Consider the following 21,629-nt stretch of genomic DNA (forward strand, 5'->3'; position numbering starts at 1 on the left):
ACTTATATGATAGTATTGTAATTGGTTTTTGTTCGCTAAATGTTCATACGTATTGAGTTTTCTATTTTACAGCGATTCTAATCGAATTGTATTGTATTGTGTATGGTAAATGTAATTGCAATCGAAATGAATTGAATGAATTTCATTTGCACTTCATTTCTTACGCTTCAATAATAATTGTTCACTTAAATGCTAGGTTTTTGAAAATTTTGTTGGACACCAAATTAAAAACAGAGCAATCATTATTTGTGTTGTTAAATAGAAATTGCAAAACAATTAAAACTCATCATCATCGTCAACACATGTTTAAAATGGCAGTTTTGTTTTTTTTTTTGTTATTTTCACTTAATTGTAGATCTGACTTAATTAATTAGTTATGCAATTTTTCACAATGGATGTAGGGTTGAGGGGAAGGTGGGGTAGGGAAAGGATGGGTGAGTTCTTAAGTGTTATGACTACAACGTCATTAAAAATGTAATAAAAACGCGTTTGGCTTTAAAACTGAATTAGTTGTAACAAATACGTACAATACATAATAATAAATATACAATAGTTTATATCATAGTTTATAGCTCTAGTTACACTTCTAAATTTATGCTTTTAATTCGCTTTAAGTTTAGCACATGGAGGACATTTATTGCTACATAATACATTTATCATTGACCATTTTCATCATATATCGTAGGAGTAGTTTCGTTAGTTATATCTTGATTTATATATATGGTTTATTCAATGCCGAAAGTGTCCCATTCTACACTATTTAAAGTGAAAAAAAAACCTAAACTGAAACCATTTTAAAAATAAGTAAAGGGTATTCTAATAGCTCTTAGGAACTTTTTTTGTTTTACATTGAAATACATAAATTCGTTAAGTTTTTTGTGTTTTGTTCATTTTTGCAATCATTTTAAAACAGAAGAATAATTCGAAAGTCATTTTTAGCTCTAATCAAGAGGTAAAAGATTAGTTTCTTTACTTAAAATAAAAATATGTTTTTGTATATGTTTTCTTTCACTTTAAATAATGTTGTGCGGAACATTTTCGCCAGAAAATTACCCATAAGCTTTATAATTTTTGTCGTCAAGTATTTTGTATTTTACATTTAGTTCGTAGTGCAATTTGACTGGATTTTGGATTAAGTAATTCAATCTGCATTTACACTTTTGTATATATTTATATATCGTATTCTATGTGTGGCTATGCATATATTTGTATGTTAGTTTATAAGTACGTCTCTCATTAATTGTAGGGCACATTTAAAGCTTTCACATAAATCAAATGAAATTCTACTTAAATGCAAGTCGAAAAGGGGAAATTCTTCGTATACCATTTTCGAATGTGGGGGTTGATGGATGGGGGATAGGGAAGTAGGTTCTCGATAACAACTAGAATGCGCTAGAATACTAGAATAAACTATGCTTACAATGCTCTTACACTCTACTCTCGTAATTTTCTTTCTCTCAAACTTATGCGAATAGTTTTGGTTCAACAAGAAAGCCAGCAATTGAGCTCCAGCTTTCGGTTATAACTAAATATTAAACAATAGCTTTTGATTTTGCTTGCGGTTGCCAGAGAACTGAGCGCGAAACGAGGACGAGGGGCGAGAAAGGCGGTCGAAAGAGTTAGAAGATGAACTTTATACAAAGCTGTATGAGGATTCAATTGCATCTGGATGCGGGGGTGGGTTAGCCGTATTTCTCAGAGGAGAGGACTGTTTCTTTTTCTTGTTTCTTGTGTCGTAGTGCTCTATGTGCTAAACGCCAAATAACTCTCGTTAGCCGCCGCCTCAGCCGCCGCCACCGCCGCCGTCTCATACTAGACATACGCCTGGGGTCGAGTGCGCGGTTCCTTGCCCTGCAATCGCTCGACAAAGTTGCGCCAGCTGACCATGGTCTTGCTCGAATACAGCCACACACTGGACGTCACACCCACGAGCATCGAGCACAGATACTTCACCATATAGATCTGAAAGATCGGACGCGCCTCAGGAGTTCCCGGCGGTCGTGCTGCCGGACAGGGTATGGAGAAGGGTTTGCAAATGTCGCGATGCCATTGAATCATCCATTCATCGAAGTTGTAGTACTCATAGAACAAGCAGCCCAACAGTCCCAGAGCGGGCAGTATGAAGAGTCCCGAGAAGAAGCCAATGCGCAGCATCAGACGCTCCAATTTGTCCGTTCGCTTGCCGTCCGTCTTCATCACTGTACGTATGCGGAACAGCGAGATGAAGCCCGCCAGTAGAAAGAGCGCTCCGATCGAGAGGTAAATGCACAGCGGCAGGATGAGAAAGCCGCCCAGCGAGTGTGTGTCCAGCTGACCCACAAAGCAAACGCCAGAGAGTATATCGCCTAGAATTAAAAGATGGGGAAATAGGTTATTAGTAAATTATTATATTAGAGTGCGAAAGGGAAAGTAAAATGTTGAGAGTTCTTACACGTTACTAGTAATATATAAAATATTACATTAGATAAGGGAGAGATTGAGCTACTGCAAGAATATAATGACTAAATAAACACTTAAGTATTTTTAAAACAGCATTAATAACACGATTTTTGATTTAAGTAATATACATAAGCATAGATGTGTTACAATCAATTTCAATAAGTAGTAAATCATTAAAAGGAAAAACTCTAATGAAGGAAACGAATATGTGATGAAAAGGAATATATGACGATCTTCAAAGAAAGATATCTAATGAGGATATTGGAGAGAAAAAGATTTTTTGAAAGTATTTCTTTGAAATACATAGATATTAAAAGTGTGAAATATATAAAAGAGAAGAATAAAAATAATTCAATCAACTGAAAATGTTTTTGAAACATTTGTAGTGATACGCTGTTAAAATTGTCAAGAATATGGTTTCATCTATAGAAATTAAAATTGCCCAAGCAATTCGATCAGCTGCAATTGATTTTGAGCTGTTAATACCTTGTTAAAAGAGAAGATTTTCAAATTTATATTTTTGGATTTAAATTTTAGCTGATATTACAGATCTTTAAACATTAAGCTTTTGAGTGCCAAGCTAATTGAAATATAATAAATACTCTCAACATTAATTTGTAAGAAATTTTGCTCAGCCAGCGTTATGAAGCTAACGACTAGACTTGATGACAAATAATAGCTCACACTTAGGCCGAACTTGAGCAAACTTGAGGCCACTTTTGGTTGCCAGAGAGTGGAGCACAATTTTGACTTGGAAGCATCCACAATGTGCAACAATATGTGGCAGAGGCCGAAATGCAAATGTGAAATGCAAAATGCAAAACGGAAAGCCAAAATGGCTGTGCAACATAAATACAAGTCGAGTTGTTCAAGTGGCATGTTGCAAGTTGTATTTGCAACATGCGGACTTGTATTAATATTCGACATTTGATGTCTACATCAAGCACAAAATGCAGCACAAATATTTGAGGCAAATACTTGGTTAATGCGCAATGAACGAAGAGTGAGAGAGGGAGGGGGACAGAGATGTTTGGGAACAGATAAACAATGCTTAAATTTACTTTTACCTTTTGGGTAAATATTTACACAGTGATTGCTTAAACAGCAGAGGAGAGCAGAGGAGGAATCAAGCAACTCGTAGTTCAAAGTCGAATGTGCCGACTGCGACTTGCTTGTTTAAACAATTTACAATCTACTACAACTTCCCTCCCCCCTCTTGTTGTGCACCTTTTGCAGTCAATGTTGTTGACACCGACACAAATCGAATTGAGTGACTGACGTGCCACAAGAGTCGCAGTCGCCGTCGCCGTCGAAGTTGGAGTTCGAGTTGAAGTTGAAGTTGCCTCGTTTGCTTTGCTCATTAGCGCTATTTATAAACATGTTACAGGTTTGCTACACTTCCCCCCATGTTTTTATCTCGTCTGGGTTCAACATTATATCCGCTCATAAATTATCGATTAGCTCGCTGTTCCCTCCCCTCCTTTGCTTTTATGACATGCTAATTCGGCTTTCAGTTTTCACTTGCAGCAACTCTCGCCACCAAATTATTAACGCCCATTTGAGTCGAAAATACTTTCAATTAATTTGCACAAGACTCCCCGATAATTAGCTAATGTAATAGACGCAAAATGATTATCATACAAATTATTCAACAATTTGAAAATCCAACCCAATTAAAGTTGCACATGGCAAGCCATAGATGGCGCTACTGTGCGCTGGGGCAACTGGAAATATAATTCCTGGTCATAAAAGTCAGCTGAGCTGCAGTTCTTTGTGGCAAATTAAGCGAAACGAAATTTATAAGCGCCTGGAAAATGCAGATAAACGAATACAATAAATTACCAGCCAGAGCAGGAGGCTGAGCAGGGGGGGTTGGGAGTGTGGGGCATGCCACATGCTGCAGGGGGAAAGGCGATTGGACATCAAAGCGCGCCAATTGAATTGAAAAGCTAAAAAGCGAATGGGCTGCAAGTTGTACGTTGCACGTCCCACGTATTAAGCGATTTCCGCCACTGGAAACTGAAAATAAATCAGAGAATGAAAAAGCGAGCGCAGAAGAAGGCGATCTGCCACCTGCCGGCTACCGCCCGATTTGAGGCTCCCGATATTGATCTTAATTTTAGCGACAGAAGAGCAAAAGACAGCAAATGATATCGCAACGAATGAGAGCGACAGAAAGATAGCGAGACGGACGGACAGATAGACTTGGCAAAAGGGAAACAGAGAGAATCAAATGGTATTGAAAGGAAACCGGCCTCAGATTGGCGATATATGCTGAGGAGCAGAGAGTTGGGAGTTGAGGGAGCTATTGATAAATGAAGAGCAGACAGAAGGAACCAGTTCCAGTTTGCTGCAATTCTCTCTGGCGAGGTCCTTTCAATGCTAAAAACCCGTTTTGAGTGAACCAGCCTTTGTTGGCCATTTTGGAAAATTGCATTTTGCAGTCAGGCAACGAGTTGACAAAGGCAGCACGCAGAGAGAGAGAGAGGGAGTCTGAGATACGCGTTTGTTGCCGCTGTGACAATTCAGTGCTGTCAGTGCAACAGCAACAGCAACAACAACAACAATGCATGTCAATTGTTTTGTATGGCATGAGGAATGCGTGTTGGGAACGGGTTGGGTTCGAGTTGCAGCCATCGGGATGTTGCGTTGACATTTTCCCGTCCGTCTCGCAGTCTCCTCGGCTTTTTGAGTCATTTGGGGCCCCGCATGTTGATGAAGTGCAGACAGCAAAATTCCATTTTTAGTCATGCCATTGCATTTGATTATAAACCAAACGAAACCAAACTACGAGAACAACAACGAACGTTCGGTTCGAAATAAATGCTGGACTGAAAAAAAAAAGAAAAAGTCTTTTTGCAGCAGCTGCCGCTGCTGCTGCCAGATGAGGAACAAGTTTTGTGTTGAGACAACAAGCACTCGCAAAAGGTGTTAATCTGTTGGCCAAATACCTAAAGTACGACTGCAGGTAACTCATCTTCACTTTGGCGAGGTGAGAAAAATGCTTTTGTGACTGAAATTACAGGGCGACACAAAGCGAACAAAGGCAGCGCCTTCTTGAAACTCCAAACAATCTCGGGCACTAAATGATGTTGGTCTCGACTCGACGTTGAGCTTGAAATGAGGTGTCACTCTTTTGCTGGATTGTCAATCAAAAGGCTGCTTTGTCTCTGGGCCACAATTAACAGGTGGCACATCCCAAATCACTTTAGCAACACACACAAACTGATGACTGAAAGCTAGATGGTGCAAAAGATTTCCCAGATAGAATAATATAGTACTATATATCGTAGTTGACACTTTGCTGAGCTTACAGTTAAAAGTGTTGCTTTCAAAGCTGTTTCTTATTCATGAAACAATTAAGTACAATTTATGCAATAGTTCAAGCTGCAACCAGAGACAGGCAGGCAGACAATAATAGAATCGAGCTGTGCTTTTAAGTGCTTGCTTCCTTCAGTTGAGTTTTCTCTTGGAAAAACACTTTTTTCTTGTCAGTTTTAAAGTCTGTTTTATTTTGAAATTATGCAGAGAATACAAAAAAATAGCAGCAATTGCAACTTTGATTGGTTTTTGCGCTGCATAATTGAGAAATTACTTGCCAACGGTGCTTTCAAAGCTCATTCGTATGCATGAGCTTAGAATGAAATGAAATTGCAGAAGAATAAATAACTTATTTAAATTGTTGCGTTTAATTTAATGCATTTAAATTGTATTTAAATGGGTAGACAGCTAAAGATAGTTCTAAGTATATGAGCTTTTAGGTAAAAAGTAGAGTTCTAACTTTGTTCGCTATTCAATAAACTTAATAAATCATTTTTTTTTTATCTTTAGGAAGCGAAGAATTTAGTTAAGTTAAATTCTAGATTACCAATTTTAATATTAAGGAGCTTTGAAAGTTCCTTCTCACATATGAGCTTTACTAAATATTAAATTGTAGGAGTAGAAAAAATATGTAATTTCAAAGGATAAGTTAGCTTAATTTCTTAAAATTTGATATAACTTAATCAAATAAGCTTCTACTTTAAATGTGTATAGCTTTAATGAGCTTTCGTAATATCACTATCTTAATATGACAGAAAAGAAGAGAACAAAATTTAGTCAAGTTCATTGTGCTTTAATTGACTTTGTGTTATTTACCAACTGGAATTAAGCAACATTGAGCGTTGCCCGCAGTTCTTGAACTGTTCTTTAACTCTTCTAAAGTAAGCAGAACTCCGCCCTGGCAATGCGATAATCGTATCGGAAGGCAACTTTATGACACTGCTGTCAAAATGTTTATCTAACACTCGACAAGCGTTCCACAAATGATAAAACACAATGCGGCAAATAAACTTAATGGAGAGTGATGGGAAATGTGAGTGTGAGTGTAAGTGGGAATGTGAATGTGAGTGTGAGTGCGAGAACGAGTGCTCGTAATGAAAACAAATATATATGTGAATGGGGCTAATAAAGCAACGATCATAACTACTTTGAGCAGTTTTTCAGCTGACAAAATGGGAAAATGAAAGAGTGTAGAATACTTCGAAAGGGAAGCTAAAAGCAATATAAGCAACTTGACAATTGTTTTATAATTATTCTATTATGCTGGCAAGCGAAAGAAGAGAGAGAAAGAAACGGGGAGAAAAAACAGCAAGTAAAATAAAAGGAAAATTGGTTAATTTATGTGTCACTTATCTAAATGGAGCAGCACAACACACAGCAAAAGAGAAGGAGAAAACGACAGACAGAGATAGAGATGGAAGCGGAGACAGAGACAGGGAGCAACCCAATGAGTGTCTCTCTATATTATTATTTTTATAAAGTCAAGCGATAAGCGAGTGACAGCAGAAGAGGAAGAAATGGAAGAAGCAGAAGCAGGGCCGCCAAAGTAATGGGGAATGAATGGGTCGCAAACCGGGTTGACTTTTGTTGTCTTGTGGTGCAGTAATTAAAATCTTCAGGGAAAGGGAAAGAGAAGAGAAGAGAGTCTGGAGACTGGTGACAATAATCGCGGCGACAACTGCAAAGCGAGAGAAACAACATGCGATTAAATTTAAATGACAGTTGACAGTTTCATCAGGTGTGTGCAGCAGACTTAACGTTAACATACTACATAGAGAGATATAGATATGGATATGTGCAAACAGAGAACAGAGATGTAGTCGAGCAGCAGGTGAAATGTCATGTCTCTCTCACTCGGGGGGATTGCCTTTTCGCATTTGCTGCTGCTGCTGCTGCTGAAAATTGTCAAACAGATTAAAATGGGGTGCTCTGATGAATGGAAGTGAAAAGCGTGGATCCTCCGCGTGTGTGTGTGGAGGGGGGAATTTTCTCTTTGCCCTTTTGGGTTAAGGAATTTCGCTATTTGAACATCTGCTGGATGAGAAGCTGCTTTGAATTCCATAGTTCTTCACTTAAAAGCCAAAGTGACAGCTGCTCAGTTCAATTTCTTTTGTTGTGCCAGAGCTGTAATCTTGGCAAAAGTTCATTGACTTCAACTGTTTTTATTAGCATTGAAAATTATTGTAAGCTAACATTTAACGGTTGCAAAATATGTAGGAAAATAAATAAAGGTTAAGCAGCCTTCATAACAACTTTAATGAATATAAAGAATTTTTAAATTAAGATGTATAATTTAATTAAATATATTTACTAAAATTTAAATATTTTCTCATTTTAACCCACATTATAACCTCACTTTTGATACATTGTTAATCAGTTATAATTCTTTATTGAATACATTTTATTTATTTGACAACTAATCAAATCAACAGGCAGCTAAAATGCAACTAGCTGAATTAGTATTTGTATTTACATTCGCAACAAACACGAAATTGCATACCACGAAAATATTCGATAACAAATTAAATTGCTAATGCATTTACCACATCTAATAAAAATGTATGCTGCTCAGAATTAACTGTTTGCATTTCGTTTTTCTCCAAATTATTTGTTTGACTAGATTCAATAAAGTTTGTGCTGTTGAATAGGTGAACTATGTTTTTGGATTTAAATTAAATTCGAGCTTTCCGCAACTTTATATTTTTCATCAATTGAAATCGAATTGACATAGTTATGTTAGATGCATATTTTGATGTACCAAACTTAATTGTTCGATTTCGATAGTCTAGTTTGCTTTTAAACGCGTTAAAAATACGTTGCCATCAATTTTAATTATCAAAAGACTGCAATAATAATAATAATAATAATAATAATAATAATAATAATAATAATAATAATAATAATAATAATAATAATAATAATAATAATAATAATAATAATAATAATAATAATAATAATAATAATAATAATAATAATAATAATAATAATAATAATAATAATAATAATAATAATAATAATAATAATAATAATAATAATAATAATAATAATAATAATAATAATAATAATAATAATAATAATAATAATAATAATAATAATAATAATAATAATAATAATTCAAATCCATCAATTTTATAAATACATTTAAAATTGGTTCAAAGATGAATTGCGAATTTTTCAATCAAAGGTCTAGTTTGCTAGTTTGTTGCTAGTAATTTTAGTTATCAGAAACTTCAATTATATTCAAATTGGACAATCGATTTTTGGCTATTCTTTGAGATGCATTAAAAATAGGTTACTCGGAACTTGAATTAGTAGAAGTTTTGCAAATCTTTTAAACAATATTGTAATTTGCTTTGGAATGGACTTAAAATAGGTCTCTGTCGTCTATTTTGTTGTCTTACACGCAATTATCTGACGTCTCCGATAGGTAGACTATAGAAACGTGTTCGTCTATATGCTATGTAAGCTGTATAAACACGCTCTCGACTCGATGCATGCCTAGGCATAGCGAGTATAATTGTGGCGACATGTTCTCTTGGCCTGAGAGTCTTTATCGACATCGTTGGCGACACGTTCTTTCAGCAGTTCCATATGTTTTTCAGCAAGTACAACCACAAATGTTCCTAACCGCCACTTAATGCCCCACGTCGTCGCTCCTTGCTTTACATTTCTCTATCTCTTTCTAGTTGACACCGCACTGCGTGTGTGCCCCTCTCCCTCTCTCTCTCTATCTCTCTTTGGCAGTTGACAGGAACAGGACCCCGCATAGTTGCATTTTGAACTTTGGCAACCAATTTTACAACTGAGTGTGAGTGTGTGTGTGTGTGAGAGTGTGAATGTGTATTTGTGTCCTTGTTTCTACATGCAAATTGAAATTGTTTGCATTGTCTGTGCCTGCCCCCAGTTCTAACCTTGCCAGCAGCAACAGCAACCAACAGCAACAGCAACCAACAGCTGCTGCTCTCTTATTGCCCTTGTTGCTATTGTTGTTGCTGTTGTTGTAACTGTCGACACGTAATATAAATTCTCAACAAATTTTAGGCATGTCTGTGCCTCGCCCCTGTGCCCCCGCTTTCCGCTCTTTACATCATTGATGTCTCGTGGGCTTGTGTTTAATTTTCAAATATTTGCAGCAAATAATCGCAAATGCGTTGACAACAACACTTAACTTAAATACACAACAACATCGACAGCAGCAGCAGCAGTTTTCCCCCTCTCCACTCTCCACTTACAACACATTCCAAATGCCACGCCCGCAGGCCGCAGCGTCGCCCTCTTTTTACTAAATAAAATGTGCCACAAAATGACATTTAATTGTTTTAAAGTTTTTTTTTTCACTCGATGTTGTTGTTGTTTTTTGTATTTTGTGGTGTCAAGTGGCAGCATAGAAGAGGGGGAAAGGAGGGGGAAGGCATTGCTAATGACACTTGTCGCGTGTGCAGATTTCATTCTGTTGTTGTTGCTGCTCTTGTTGCTGTTGCAGCGTGCAACATGCCGCATTGCTCTGCCTCCATTTCCATTTCTGCACATTTCCATATTTAATTGCGCATCTTGATAAACCTCGCTTCACTTTTTTTCCCTCCTTTTTTTTCTTTTTTATTTACCCCTCTCAGCTGTAGCTTTTTGCCTTTGTTATTCATTAGCTAGCTGCCTCTTCTGTTGCCGTTGTTGTTGCTGCTGCTGTTGACCTCAATTTTTATTGCCTGCCACGTTTTTAATGTCGCGTGTCGCAATTTTTCGCTTTTTTTTTGCTGCTGCTGCTGCTTCTGTTGTTGTGTTTGTTTTTGTGTATTTGCCACTTGTGCAACAGTTTGTTGAACTTTTGATTGGTTAAAGTGCTTTTTAGAATTGACAACGCCGCGAGAAGTGGCACAATTAAAGCTCGGAAATTATTAATGGGCCTTAACGATTGTGCTTTCCAATGCGATCATCCCAACCTGATGTTCATGAGGATGATGGTGATGATGATGATAATGATGATGCTTCAGTTTGAGCTCTGAAGTGTTTTAAAGATTTTGAGACTCTTCAAACAAAATTTTGATTTTAATTTATTACACATTTCTTTTTTGTTTCTTTTTTTTATACAAAACCATTTTATTACATTAAAAGTCTTGTGCTTTATTTTACATTTTGTTCTATTCTATTATTTTATGTGTTTCTATTGCGGCGTTTATTTTAATCTATCTACATTGAAACATTGCAAATTTCTTTCTGGTTTTTAAGCTAAATACTTTATAAAATTAGTAAGTGTGTATTAAGTATTTAATTTCTTTTATCAATTTTATTTCTTCATCGTATTCATTTCCAAAAAATGGATTATTTTTAGTATTTTTTTGTTATAAGTTACCATCAAAAATTTATTAGTTACCCTTAGCTTTCATAAAAAATTTTAAAATCTTGAAATTAGTTTTTTTTTACCAAAAATGTAATCATCAATTAAATGATTAGTTGTATTAATTTTGCAGTAATTTATTTGTATGTCTCGTAATCATTTCTATTTGCTTTTTGATGCTCAACAATTTAAATTTTTTAAAATTATTCATTGAAATTATTTTGCAAAACTTTTTTGTTTAAAAATCCTTTTCTTTTCGATATTTTAAAGCCATAAAATAATGTAAAATATATTTAAAATATCTATTTTGAAGTTCTTTTTTATACTGTATAAATACAATTTTCATTCATTCGCTTTTAATAAAAATTCTTCATTCAACTCTAGTTGGTATTTGTCTCATATCATTCTAAATAAATTTTGTGTAATCTCTTAAGTGGAACAGACTGTTATTAATCGATCGTGGTTCAGTTTCACAAGCCCGTCGAATGAATGCACTTCAGTTATTTGCTGCAACACTTGATGACATTCATGAATTTTATTCACTATGTTCATGCGCCATCAATTGCTATGCCAACGAAATTCCCCGCATGCAGTTTTCTGCGCTTTATTCCAACTTTAGAAGCATTTTGATTCCTGTCCTGATGTCATTTCAAAAGGCACAAACACGCCACACACATACACACTCACATTGGTAACTCGGCTGCTTAGACATGCATAAATTACGCGCGACAGGACACGACGATGCGAGTGAGCGAGTAAGTGAGTGAGGGAGTGAGGGAGTGTGACGCATCCGCGGGGCGCCTGTTCACATCCTGTCTGTGCTGTCCTGTCCGTATCGCATCCCATTTTATCCTGGTCTGCACATTTCTCGCACGCATTCCATTCGCCATTTTGCGCGCTATTTTCATTTGTTTCTCCCTCGCCTGCATAATATATTTAAATGCCGACCCAAAAAAGAAGGGAAAAAACACACATATGTACGTTTTCAACTTGCCATTTAAATTATGTGTGGGAGCTGCCCAGCTAACCGCAGGCATTCAACGTGGCGAATGCTTGACATTAAGTATACGCCTCCGCCATGTCCTCTGCGCCTTCCGCTCTGTCTCTCACACACACGTACATACATACACAGTCACAGTCGTAATGCGAGGTGCCAAAGTAATTAGTGCTGCACTGAGCACTTTTACCTTTTCATTCTGTACCCCTCTTTGCCCTTCTCTTCTCCATGTATCTGTTCCCTCTCACACAATTGTCGCACCTCTTTTCCTCTTGTAGTTCTCATGTCCGTTGGTTAGTTTCACATTACTTGTGAAGGGTTAAGCACAACTTGTTATGCCCTCCATAGTGAACAGCGAGTAGAGTATTTTGGTAATAATATTAACTGCAGGAGAAGTTTTGCAATTCACTTGTTTTACCTTGATTCAGTTTTGTATTAATTCTTTTATTCTTCTCGAATATTGATATAATTTGGCATGCATATATGAGCTTTCAATGCATATCAGAAAAAACATCTGCTTATTAATAAGTATCCTTTGTAATCAGTTACATATTTACATTAGTTATATAGAGTTTCACACATTATATTCATCTTCATGAATGCATACGCAGTGGAAGATGTTTGGAAGTTATATTGATATCTATATCCATATTTTTACACCAAATATTCCAAGATAATTTTTGATAATAATGGAATATATTTGGGTTATAATTTTAATCTTCATTTTTTAGGCATTAAAATCAATGCAATTATATGTTCCCTTTCAAATTTATAGAGTATTTTCTAGTCTTCACCTTTATTCCTGTGCTGTCAGTTGATATTGTTACCCTTCGTTTGTAGCCCTCTTCGCTTAGTGCCAAGACAGCGAAGCGTGCGACGGAAATGAGTTTCGTGTATTTCACTTTCCATTTTCCCCATTTTCCGCGCACCTTTTGCTTGTCACAATGTTATACCTTCTATCCCTATCTCTTTCTCTTCTTATTTCCCTTCTCTGTACATTCTCTAGTCTCATCTATGGCAGCTAGCGAAACTGGTTGTATTCATTCCTTGGCAATAAAAAAGGATTAAAATTTATGAAATGGCGTTTTGGCATTTGTTGGTTTGAAATTTCGTAAATGAAAATGGAATTCTTTTTTTTTTTCCTTTGTCATTGAACGTGCTTGCGGTTTAATTCGAACTCAGGTTGAGCACGTTTGTTGTGCTGTTTTCTTTTTTGCTGGCTATAAATAAGTGAATCCCTGGCGAAAGACATTTGCCCCCAATACTCGTATAAGAAAAAGGTTAAGTGTCAACATAAATCATAGGTCATGTGTATTGTTATTTGAAAATCGTGGGGAAATCCTAAATCTTTTTTTTTCTTATGCGTGCTTAGCTGAAGGGAATTGTCTAAATAAATTGTTTTAATTTTCCATTTTCCATTTGGCATTTGGCTAGAATTAAAACCCTTTTCTTACACGCGTGCCTGCGGTTTTTGTGTGTGACCCATTAACCAGGACTTTCTCTCTCTCTCTCTCTCTCTTTCTGCTTCTTGTTGTCCTTCTTTGTGCTTAAATGTGCCATTTGTGGGTCGCGTGCTGCGCAGTCTAAACTCAATTATCCAGCGACACGAAGTAACTTCAAGTGCGCTGAGGTTATGCGCTGCCTTGACAAGAGCTAACAAAAATGTTCATTGCAGGATATTTAATTTAATGTGAGGCAAAGCAGGAGCAAGAGCTTTAGCTGCTTAACTGGCCAGGTAAACCAGGTAAAGCGGGTAAATGTTGTCACTGTTAAATGAGTGAAATGCTCATAAGATATTCCTGGCATTGCATAGCTTGATTATACAGGAGTTGAAAGGGGGAAAAGAGTGAGATAGAGTAATGTAATAAATATAATTGGAATGCTTGTTGAGAGAGAGAGAGAGACTTTAAGAGACAAGTTTGGTTTATTTGCAGTGCGTTTAGGCCTCAATGAAATGCAATCTTATGACGCCTAAAACTATGCAACACAAACACCAGCGACTAACAAAATAACTGGGCAAACAAGTGGTGAAAGGGAGGAGTGAGGACGCAGGACTTGTGAAGTGATGAAGAGTCTTCCCTAGAGAGAAGAGAGAGAGAGAGGCATGCCAAACTCAAACCAAATGGGCAAACTTAGAAACTTGCAACTGGGGAACTGCCGAAACTCTCAATCTGTATTCGCTTCCTCTCTTTCTCTCTCTCCCTATCTCCCTCACTCTTTCTATTCCTCTGGTAAGCTGGAGGCAAACTTTTCTTTGAGTTCGCCTGGCCAGAGTTTTTGCTTACACTGAGCCCAGTTTTTGTTTCTGCTCTTGCTTAGAACAAAGGGCTCAAATTTGGTCTTTCTTCCTCGTTCTTCGCAAAAGAGAAAGTAAAGAAAAATACAAAGTAAGTATTATATAATATGTATTAACACAAAATATGCGCACACATGCACAATGTATGGAAAATAAATTAGAAAAGTTGCGGTTTACTTTTTCGTAGGCATTTTCTCACCGCCTCCTCTTCCAAGTGCTGACAAAAGTTTTTCGCAACACCACCCAGAAAATCTATACAAAATTTATGAATATTTTCACATATCTCCCTCCAACCTCCCTCCCACCTCTTTGCTTCGTGTATGAATGCGATTGTATACATTCAATTAAAAGTTGTTAAGGCAACATTTGCGTAGCATTTAGCTCGATTTTCTTGTCGTTTTCTATTTTTAGAGCACTTTTTTTCTTCGCTTGAGTGCGAAATCGAAGGCCGATCAAAGTTTATGAAGGCGTCAAGAACATAAAATCCCAATCCCAAAAAAAAAAAAAATATATAAAAATTTATACAAAAACAACAGCAACAAAAACGAAATAAATAAAAGCGAAATATCGCATCCGTTTCTTTTCCCTGCGGTTTTTCTCGCTTTTCACGTTCTGCATTCGTAATGAGAAAGCAGATGGAAAAAAAAAAGAAAACGAAAGGTTTAGGTTTAGGTTTCAATTGCCAAGTGCGGCTCCAATTTGTTAAGTCGGTGAGCCAAGTGCTTTATTTTTTGGGCTATTTGTTCGTCTGATTGATAGACAAACACGATTAGGGGTATTTTTTGGGGTCCTGTCTCTGGCACTTTTTTAATTGAAAGGGTCAGCTCAACTCTGAGCTGTTGACTTGCCTTCTTTATATGTTTGTTGTTTTCCCTTGCGATTTTGATTTGGTTTGTGTATTGACTAAAGTTAATCAAGCTCGTCAAAGCCATAAGTAAGCTGTTTAATGAATCGTGTACGGGATTTGGGGCTACCAATTTAATACTTAATGCGATTGGAGAGAACAATAAGAGATTTTGTTTCAAGTTTTTGCAATTTGGATTTCATTTCGTGTTCTTATTGGCATAACTTTTATTGCCGCCCTCGCTCTGCTGCAATTGAAAGCTTATGACTGTTACTCACTCTGCTTCTTCTTCTTCTTCTTAGCATGTTTGTCTTGCACGATGCGCACACAAATTATTAAGAAACATTCTAACAAACTGCAGACAAAGTTGGCAACAAAAGGCACCCGCTTAATTATACACACCATTAATAACTAAAACCAATTTGTATGCGCAACAAGACGCAGCCACTCTCGCTGCCTCTTGCTCGCACTTCTTTTTCTGCTGTTGCTGTCGCTGCCTCTGCCTCTGCAGCGTTCTCCCTCCCACTCGCTGTGCTCTAACTGCACTCAATGTCTTCTCCAGGGAAGTTTGACGGCGACTGTGCTGAGAACAACTTCAGCTGCAGGCGTGCCCTAGGGCCACCCACACACATACTCATACGAGCGCACACACACACACGCCCACACATGCAGCGCACATAAATCAACACACAAAGCAACAATAAAAACGAGACAAGCGGAAGCAGCGCTAGCGCAATTTGTGCAGTCTGAGTGGGAAAGGGACCGACAACACATGCGTGTGTGTGTGAGTAAGCAAGGTAGTTACAATAACTGCCAAACAACAGAAACAGCAACAACAACAAAAACAACAGCGATTGACTGCAAGATGGCTACCGAAAGCTAGAACGAGACAAAGAGAGAGCGAGAGGAGCAGCAAAGCAAAAAGCACTGTTGCATATAAGCAATATTGATGTCTTTTATGCGCGCTTGGGCCGCCAGGTGGCGCTGCCTCTCTCCCTTGGAAGTGCAAGATAATGTCAGCAGCAACAACAACAATGTAGCCCAAAAAAGGGCAGACGAAATGTGTAGCTAACGAGTGAGTGCACACACACACACGCGCATACAGACACAACAATGCGACTGCCATGATTGCTTCTCACTCTCACTCAAGTCAATCAAGCCTGGCACTCTGCACTCACACTCACACATTCACTAAGCAGCTTTTGTTCTGACGTGCAGAAAGTCCAAAAGCTGCCGCTCGCCTCAAAACCAACGGTATGTTAAAGTTAACGGGCTGCAGCTTTGGATTTGGTTTTACTTTTTTGTTTTTATTTTTATGTTTTTGCTTTTGCTTTTGGTTTTGGGTTTTTGGCTTAAGGGTTTCTTTGGTTTCGCCTGCGTTTCTTTGGCATTTTTGCATCATTAAGTGGACTGCTTTCGCTTCGCCCTTTTGCTAGTTGCTAGTGTTGTGTTTTGGTTGCCTGAAGCCTCAAGGAGGCAAATTGCAATCTCATTATGAATTGCACTGGCTCCGCTTTTCCAGGATTTCCTCTTTCGCCTTTTACACACTTCTTGCAACATGTAATTAACATGCCAAGTTGCCTGTTTTTGCATTGTTTTGTTTTCTTTTGCGCACTCATCGAATGCATTCACTCGTTACATTCGTTCACTGGGTACTTGGTTAGTTGTTGTTGCGTGTGCTTTTTCCGGTGCTTTTAGCCCAGCAAAAAACGGAACTAGCTTCTAATGATTGGCCAATTGGTTTAAAGTGTTTGCTTAAACGGTGGCATGCACCTTTTCTCCACTTGCAACAGCGATGTTGTAATGGTTCTTGTTGCGGATCTGCGAACTAACCTCAATGTAACCCACATTTTACTCTCAATTGAACTTGCAGTTTGGCAAACTTTTGCGCACTTCACTTCACTATCTTCCATTGTCTTTTCTCTGTGTTCGACAATTTGAAAATGAATCTCCTTTGGCCAGAGACTTGAACTCGAACTTATCTGTCTACCTATTCATTGGCCATCAAAACGCACTTAACACAATTGCGAGCCAAAAGTTCAAAGCGCAAAACTGCCATAAAAGTAACTCAGTAACTCAACTATCTTACGAGTCGAGTAACAATTCAACCTCTCTCTCTCTCACTCTCTCTTTGTCAGGGCAACAGGTGCTTTTAGCTCTTTACTGTCGATAGTTTTGTCTGACAACTTTTTGGCTCATTTGCGTAAAACTTATTAAGAGCGTTAGAAAGAGAAAAGCTTTATTTTAAGCTCCGGTTGTGCAAACTTTTCGTCTCGCAATAAATGAAAATTTAATTATGTGACGCAAGCTAATGACAAGCTCGACAACTTGGCAGTCTAAAACCAATTGAATCAAACACTCATGAGTGCCTTTCTTATTCATTCACTCACTCAACGCACCGCCCCGCACCGCACTGCAATCTATCTGCAGCTCGACATCGACAAGCTACTCAGCTTTGGTTTATTATGCAGCCTTGTCTGGGCCGCATTGCAGTCAATGGGCCAAGTCAAGTCGCCTTTCTGTGCATCTATCTGTCGTTCGTCTGTCTGCCCGCATTGATGTGTGCCCAAGATACACTACGTTTACTGTTATGCTAGCAACAGAGGTGTGCTTTGAGAATAAACCTTAAAGATAACATTAAAATGATTAACTGATGGAAATAGTTTCTATGTTTGAATCTTATTCAATTGATTAAAAGAGAATTTAACTTTCCAATTACTTATTTTGAGTATTAATTCTAGAAAACTAACATTTTTAGATGAACAGAGTTTTTAAAGTTTTATACAATAAAGTAATATACATTAAAATATAAAATACAATGTTCTTATAGAATACTCCTTACGTTAATATGATAAATTGCTTGGCATAGAAATATTTTCTTTGGACGGATCTTATTGGTTTGATAAAAAGAGAGTTTCATTTTGCAACTACATATTTACAGAAATAATTAAATGCAATAAAACTAAAATATTTAGATGCACTGAGTCTTTTCAAAGCTTTAATATGAAATACCATTTAATTACATGCCGTCTACAGTCTATAAAAAGACCTCTCAACTATTAATAGCGTATTGAATTTTCAACTTTCAAACAACATTTTCAACAACTAATAAAACATTTTAAGTTACTTTTTGTAAATAACCTATACTAAATTTAAAATAATTTTAAAACATAAATTTAAATCATAAATTTTGCCAGACCATTATGAATTATGTTTGCCATCGACTTGCACTTCAAACTATTATTTCCTCACAGCTTAACTACTTAAGCTAAAATACAATTTACATATATATTTCGTGTAATTATAGACTTCTTTATTTATGTGTTTACCATTCACTTTTCGAGCTGCCCTCGTCAAGTGAAATAGACAACTCTGTGTCTCACTCGCACACGCATTCATTTGACTTCGCTCAGCCAATCGGCAATGATTAATAATCAAAATGTCAGCGCTGTCAGTTATAAAGTCACTTGACAGTTTAATCAATTTGTGTGTATGATGTGTGTGAGTGTGTGTGTGTATGTGTGGCTTGGCCTCTCAAGTGTCAAAGCTGACTGAAATTTGCATGCGGGATCCGATTGTAGATTGACGAAACGAGCGAAGAGAGGGGAACCAGATGGGGGGACACAAACAAATTATAAAGTTTACATTTCTATTGAAGAGCACAAAGTGCTGCTATTGTTGTTGCAACAACACAACAACACATAAGAGGGCAGTTTCATAAGTATACAAACTTGAAGAGAAACAAACAAAAGCTTGGCCAATAAAATGGCACATAGAATGAGTCTTAGAATCTGCGACAGCTGCGCATGGTATGGAAATGAAAATAAATACAAGCAAACACATTACACATACGTAGCGTTGTACACAAATGCATGTATGGTAATGTGTATAACAGCCCACCCCGTTAGTAGTATTTTCTCAAGAAGCAGCGCTCTGTGTTGTGGCAAACAAAATAAACAAAAATTATGACAAGCGGCACACACAAAAAAAAAAAACTAATAATAAAAATGCTCAAGAAAATGCTGGCAAACATTAACGAAGGGGGAAGGAAGCGGGAAGGCAACTCTAGACCACAATTGGAATGGGGCGACAGGCGAGTCGAGTTGGTGGCATGTGTGGGCGGTCTGCAATGGAGTGGGAAGTGGCTGACTGACTGCCTAGCTAGCTAGCTAGCTGTGTGGCAACCACCAGATATAATCACAAACAGGCCTCTCCATATGCACGCGGCCCTGACTCAACGCTACTCGTGTGTTGGACATAAAAATCGAAAAAACTTTGCGCAGCTATCAAATGGATGAGTTACAGGCCAGGTTACAGAAATCCATAGGATATCTCGTAGCGAGAATTAAAAGTGTTTTCGGGCCAAGTTTTAATGACTGTATTGAGGCGACGTCTACAACGTCAAGCTGTTATGGCCATTATAATGTGAATTTTCTTTAGCCAAGTTGGCAGCTTAACATATTCCAAGTGCTGTTATCCTACGACAACGTTCATTGACTTTCAAATGACCATCAGCAGCGTGTTCGTTGCCTCGTTCCCTCTCTGCCTGTTGTCCTCGACATTGTCACATCAATTGCCGCCCCTCTGTGGCAAGTATTTTGTGTCTGTGGCAGAGCCCATTAACAATTTCATTATTCTCTTCTTTCTTTATAAAAGTTCTTTGAGGCGTTGCTTTGGCTACTTCACTTGAGTGCGCTCCATTCTCTCAGTCTCAATCTCAGTCTTTCAGTCTTGCCAAACTAATCATTTTTAATAACCAATAATTTATTTTTAATCAAACTTTAATGAAAACTTGCGACGCCCAACGCAGCGCAACGCATGAAAAATTAAGCAACCAAAGCGCGCAAAAATGAAGACAAAAAATGTACACAGAATGTTGTTTGGTCATCTTCAAAGCGAGAGAGGCAGAGCATGAGAGGGAGTGAGCAAAGTTTTGGACAAAGATTTCAGCTGTGTTGTCATGCATAAGAATTAGAGTAGCACAGCTTTGGGGGCGTGGTGCAGATTGAGCTGAGATTTATTGTGGCCAGATTGAAAGCAAAAGGCACAGAGAGCGAGGGAGACAGAGGCAGCTACATATGGATAAATAATTGTCTATAGTGCTAGGTTCTTTTTGCGCTGAAGGTCGTGCAGAAATCAAACAGCCCAACCGACAACACCTCACTCGAATCACTTGCCACACTTGCCTCTGCTTCTGCCTCTGCCTTTGCCTTTAGTTGGCAATCTCTGTTTCAGTCCCTTTGCCTTAATTAATTTCTCAGTCGTCGACTGCTCCACTCTATTCGCAAGTCCAAAAGGGTTGCAGCTCATTATTTTTTGCCGGTTTTTCTTGTAATTCTTATTCTCGTTTTTTCATCGCTTTTAACTTCTACTACTTCTGCTTGCTTGCTTTTCTATACCGACACTTGCAGCCCGGGGACCTGCAATTGCTTTGATTGCCCACAACACGCCGCCAAGAACTGGACACAAATCAGCAGCAAAAACTGTGGGCGTAGTTCGGAAGATGTAGAAGGGAAAAATGTATTGCCAAGGGCGGTACCAATTGTCTGCAAAGGGAGAATAATGCCGTGTAGCTACAATAGCTACTAATATCATACATCAGTTTTTCAAGACAAACAAAAGTAATTTAGCTTGAAAGGAGCAGTTTTATAAAACTGTTATACTACTGTTATACAGCTGTTATACAGCTGTTATACCAACTGTTATACTTCGTTTATGAATCGGGATCATCTCATGCGGCATTGTAGCTATATGCCACAAAACTGTTATACAAATTTTTAATTTGAGCTCAAAAGCTGTTATACAAAATAACTGTTTTCATATAAATTGACTTTCAACGACCTTGTCAACCTAACTACTGTCATTTCACTTACCTATCAACCACAACCCCCTTCTAACTACGCCTCTGTACCATAGCAACCACTTTTACCCATGTTTGGTCAGACTTTTTGCGCCTCTCTGTGCTCTGTGTTCAAGCCATTGCCCGTTTAGTTGCTTGTTCAGTGTGCATTGCATTCGTCTCAGTGTCTCTCTTGCTCTGCCTTTTAAGCCTTTTGTGTCTGTTGCTGGTCGCCTTCGCCTTGGCATCTGAAAAATGTCGCTGGTTAACTTGCTTTAAGTATAGTTTGCTTTGGCTTTGATTGTCCACTTGGACAGCCGCCCACTGGGGTTACAACTGAGTTCGAGGCAGCGCCTCCTGCTGACCACAAGATGATGATGACAATTATTGCAATCGTTCTGCCCTCCGCTTCTTCGCCAGACTGGCTTCATTCTAGTTCCCTCTTGTCTGCTTGTCTTATTGTTATCGGACGCGGCTTTTACTCGCGTCTCGAGTCACTTTTCTTCCTCTGAAGTTGATTCTGTGTTTTTTTTTTATGAGTTTTCATTTGCACGAGACGGC

General features: G+C 37.8%; 1 protein-coding gene across 1 annotated transcript in view; it reads right to left on the reverse strand.

Annotated features, from left to right (window-relative positions):
- Positions 1-297: 297 nt before the first annotated feature.
- LOC117567506 (frizzled) overlaps positions 298-21,629 on the reverse strand; it is a 124,862-nt gene continuing 103,530 nt past the window's right edge. Inside the window, exon 5 of the mRNA XM_034247547.2 lies at positions 298-2,345. Within this exon, the coding sequence (XP_034103438.1) occupies positions 1,813-2,345 (533 nt within the window). The 3' untranslated portion in view covers positions 298-1,812. The remainder of the gene's footprint in view (positions 2,346-21,629) is intronic.

The sequence above is a fragment of the Drosophila albomicans genome, chromosome 3, assembly GCF_009650485.2.
Source record: "Drosophila albomicans strain 15112-1751.03 chromosome 3, ASM965048v2, whole genome shotgun sequence".
Taxonomy (NCBI): Eukaryota; Metazoa; Arthropoda; class Insecta; order Diptera; family Drosophilidae; genus Drosophila; species Drosophila albomicans.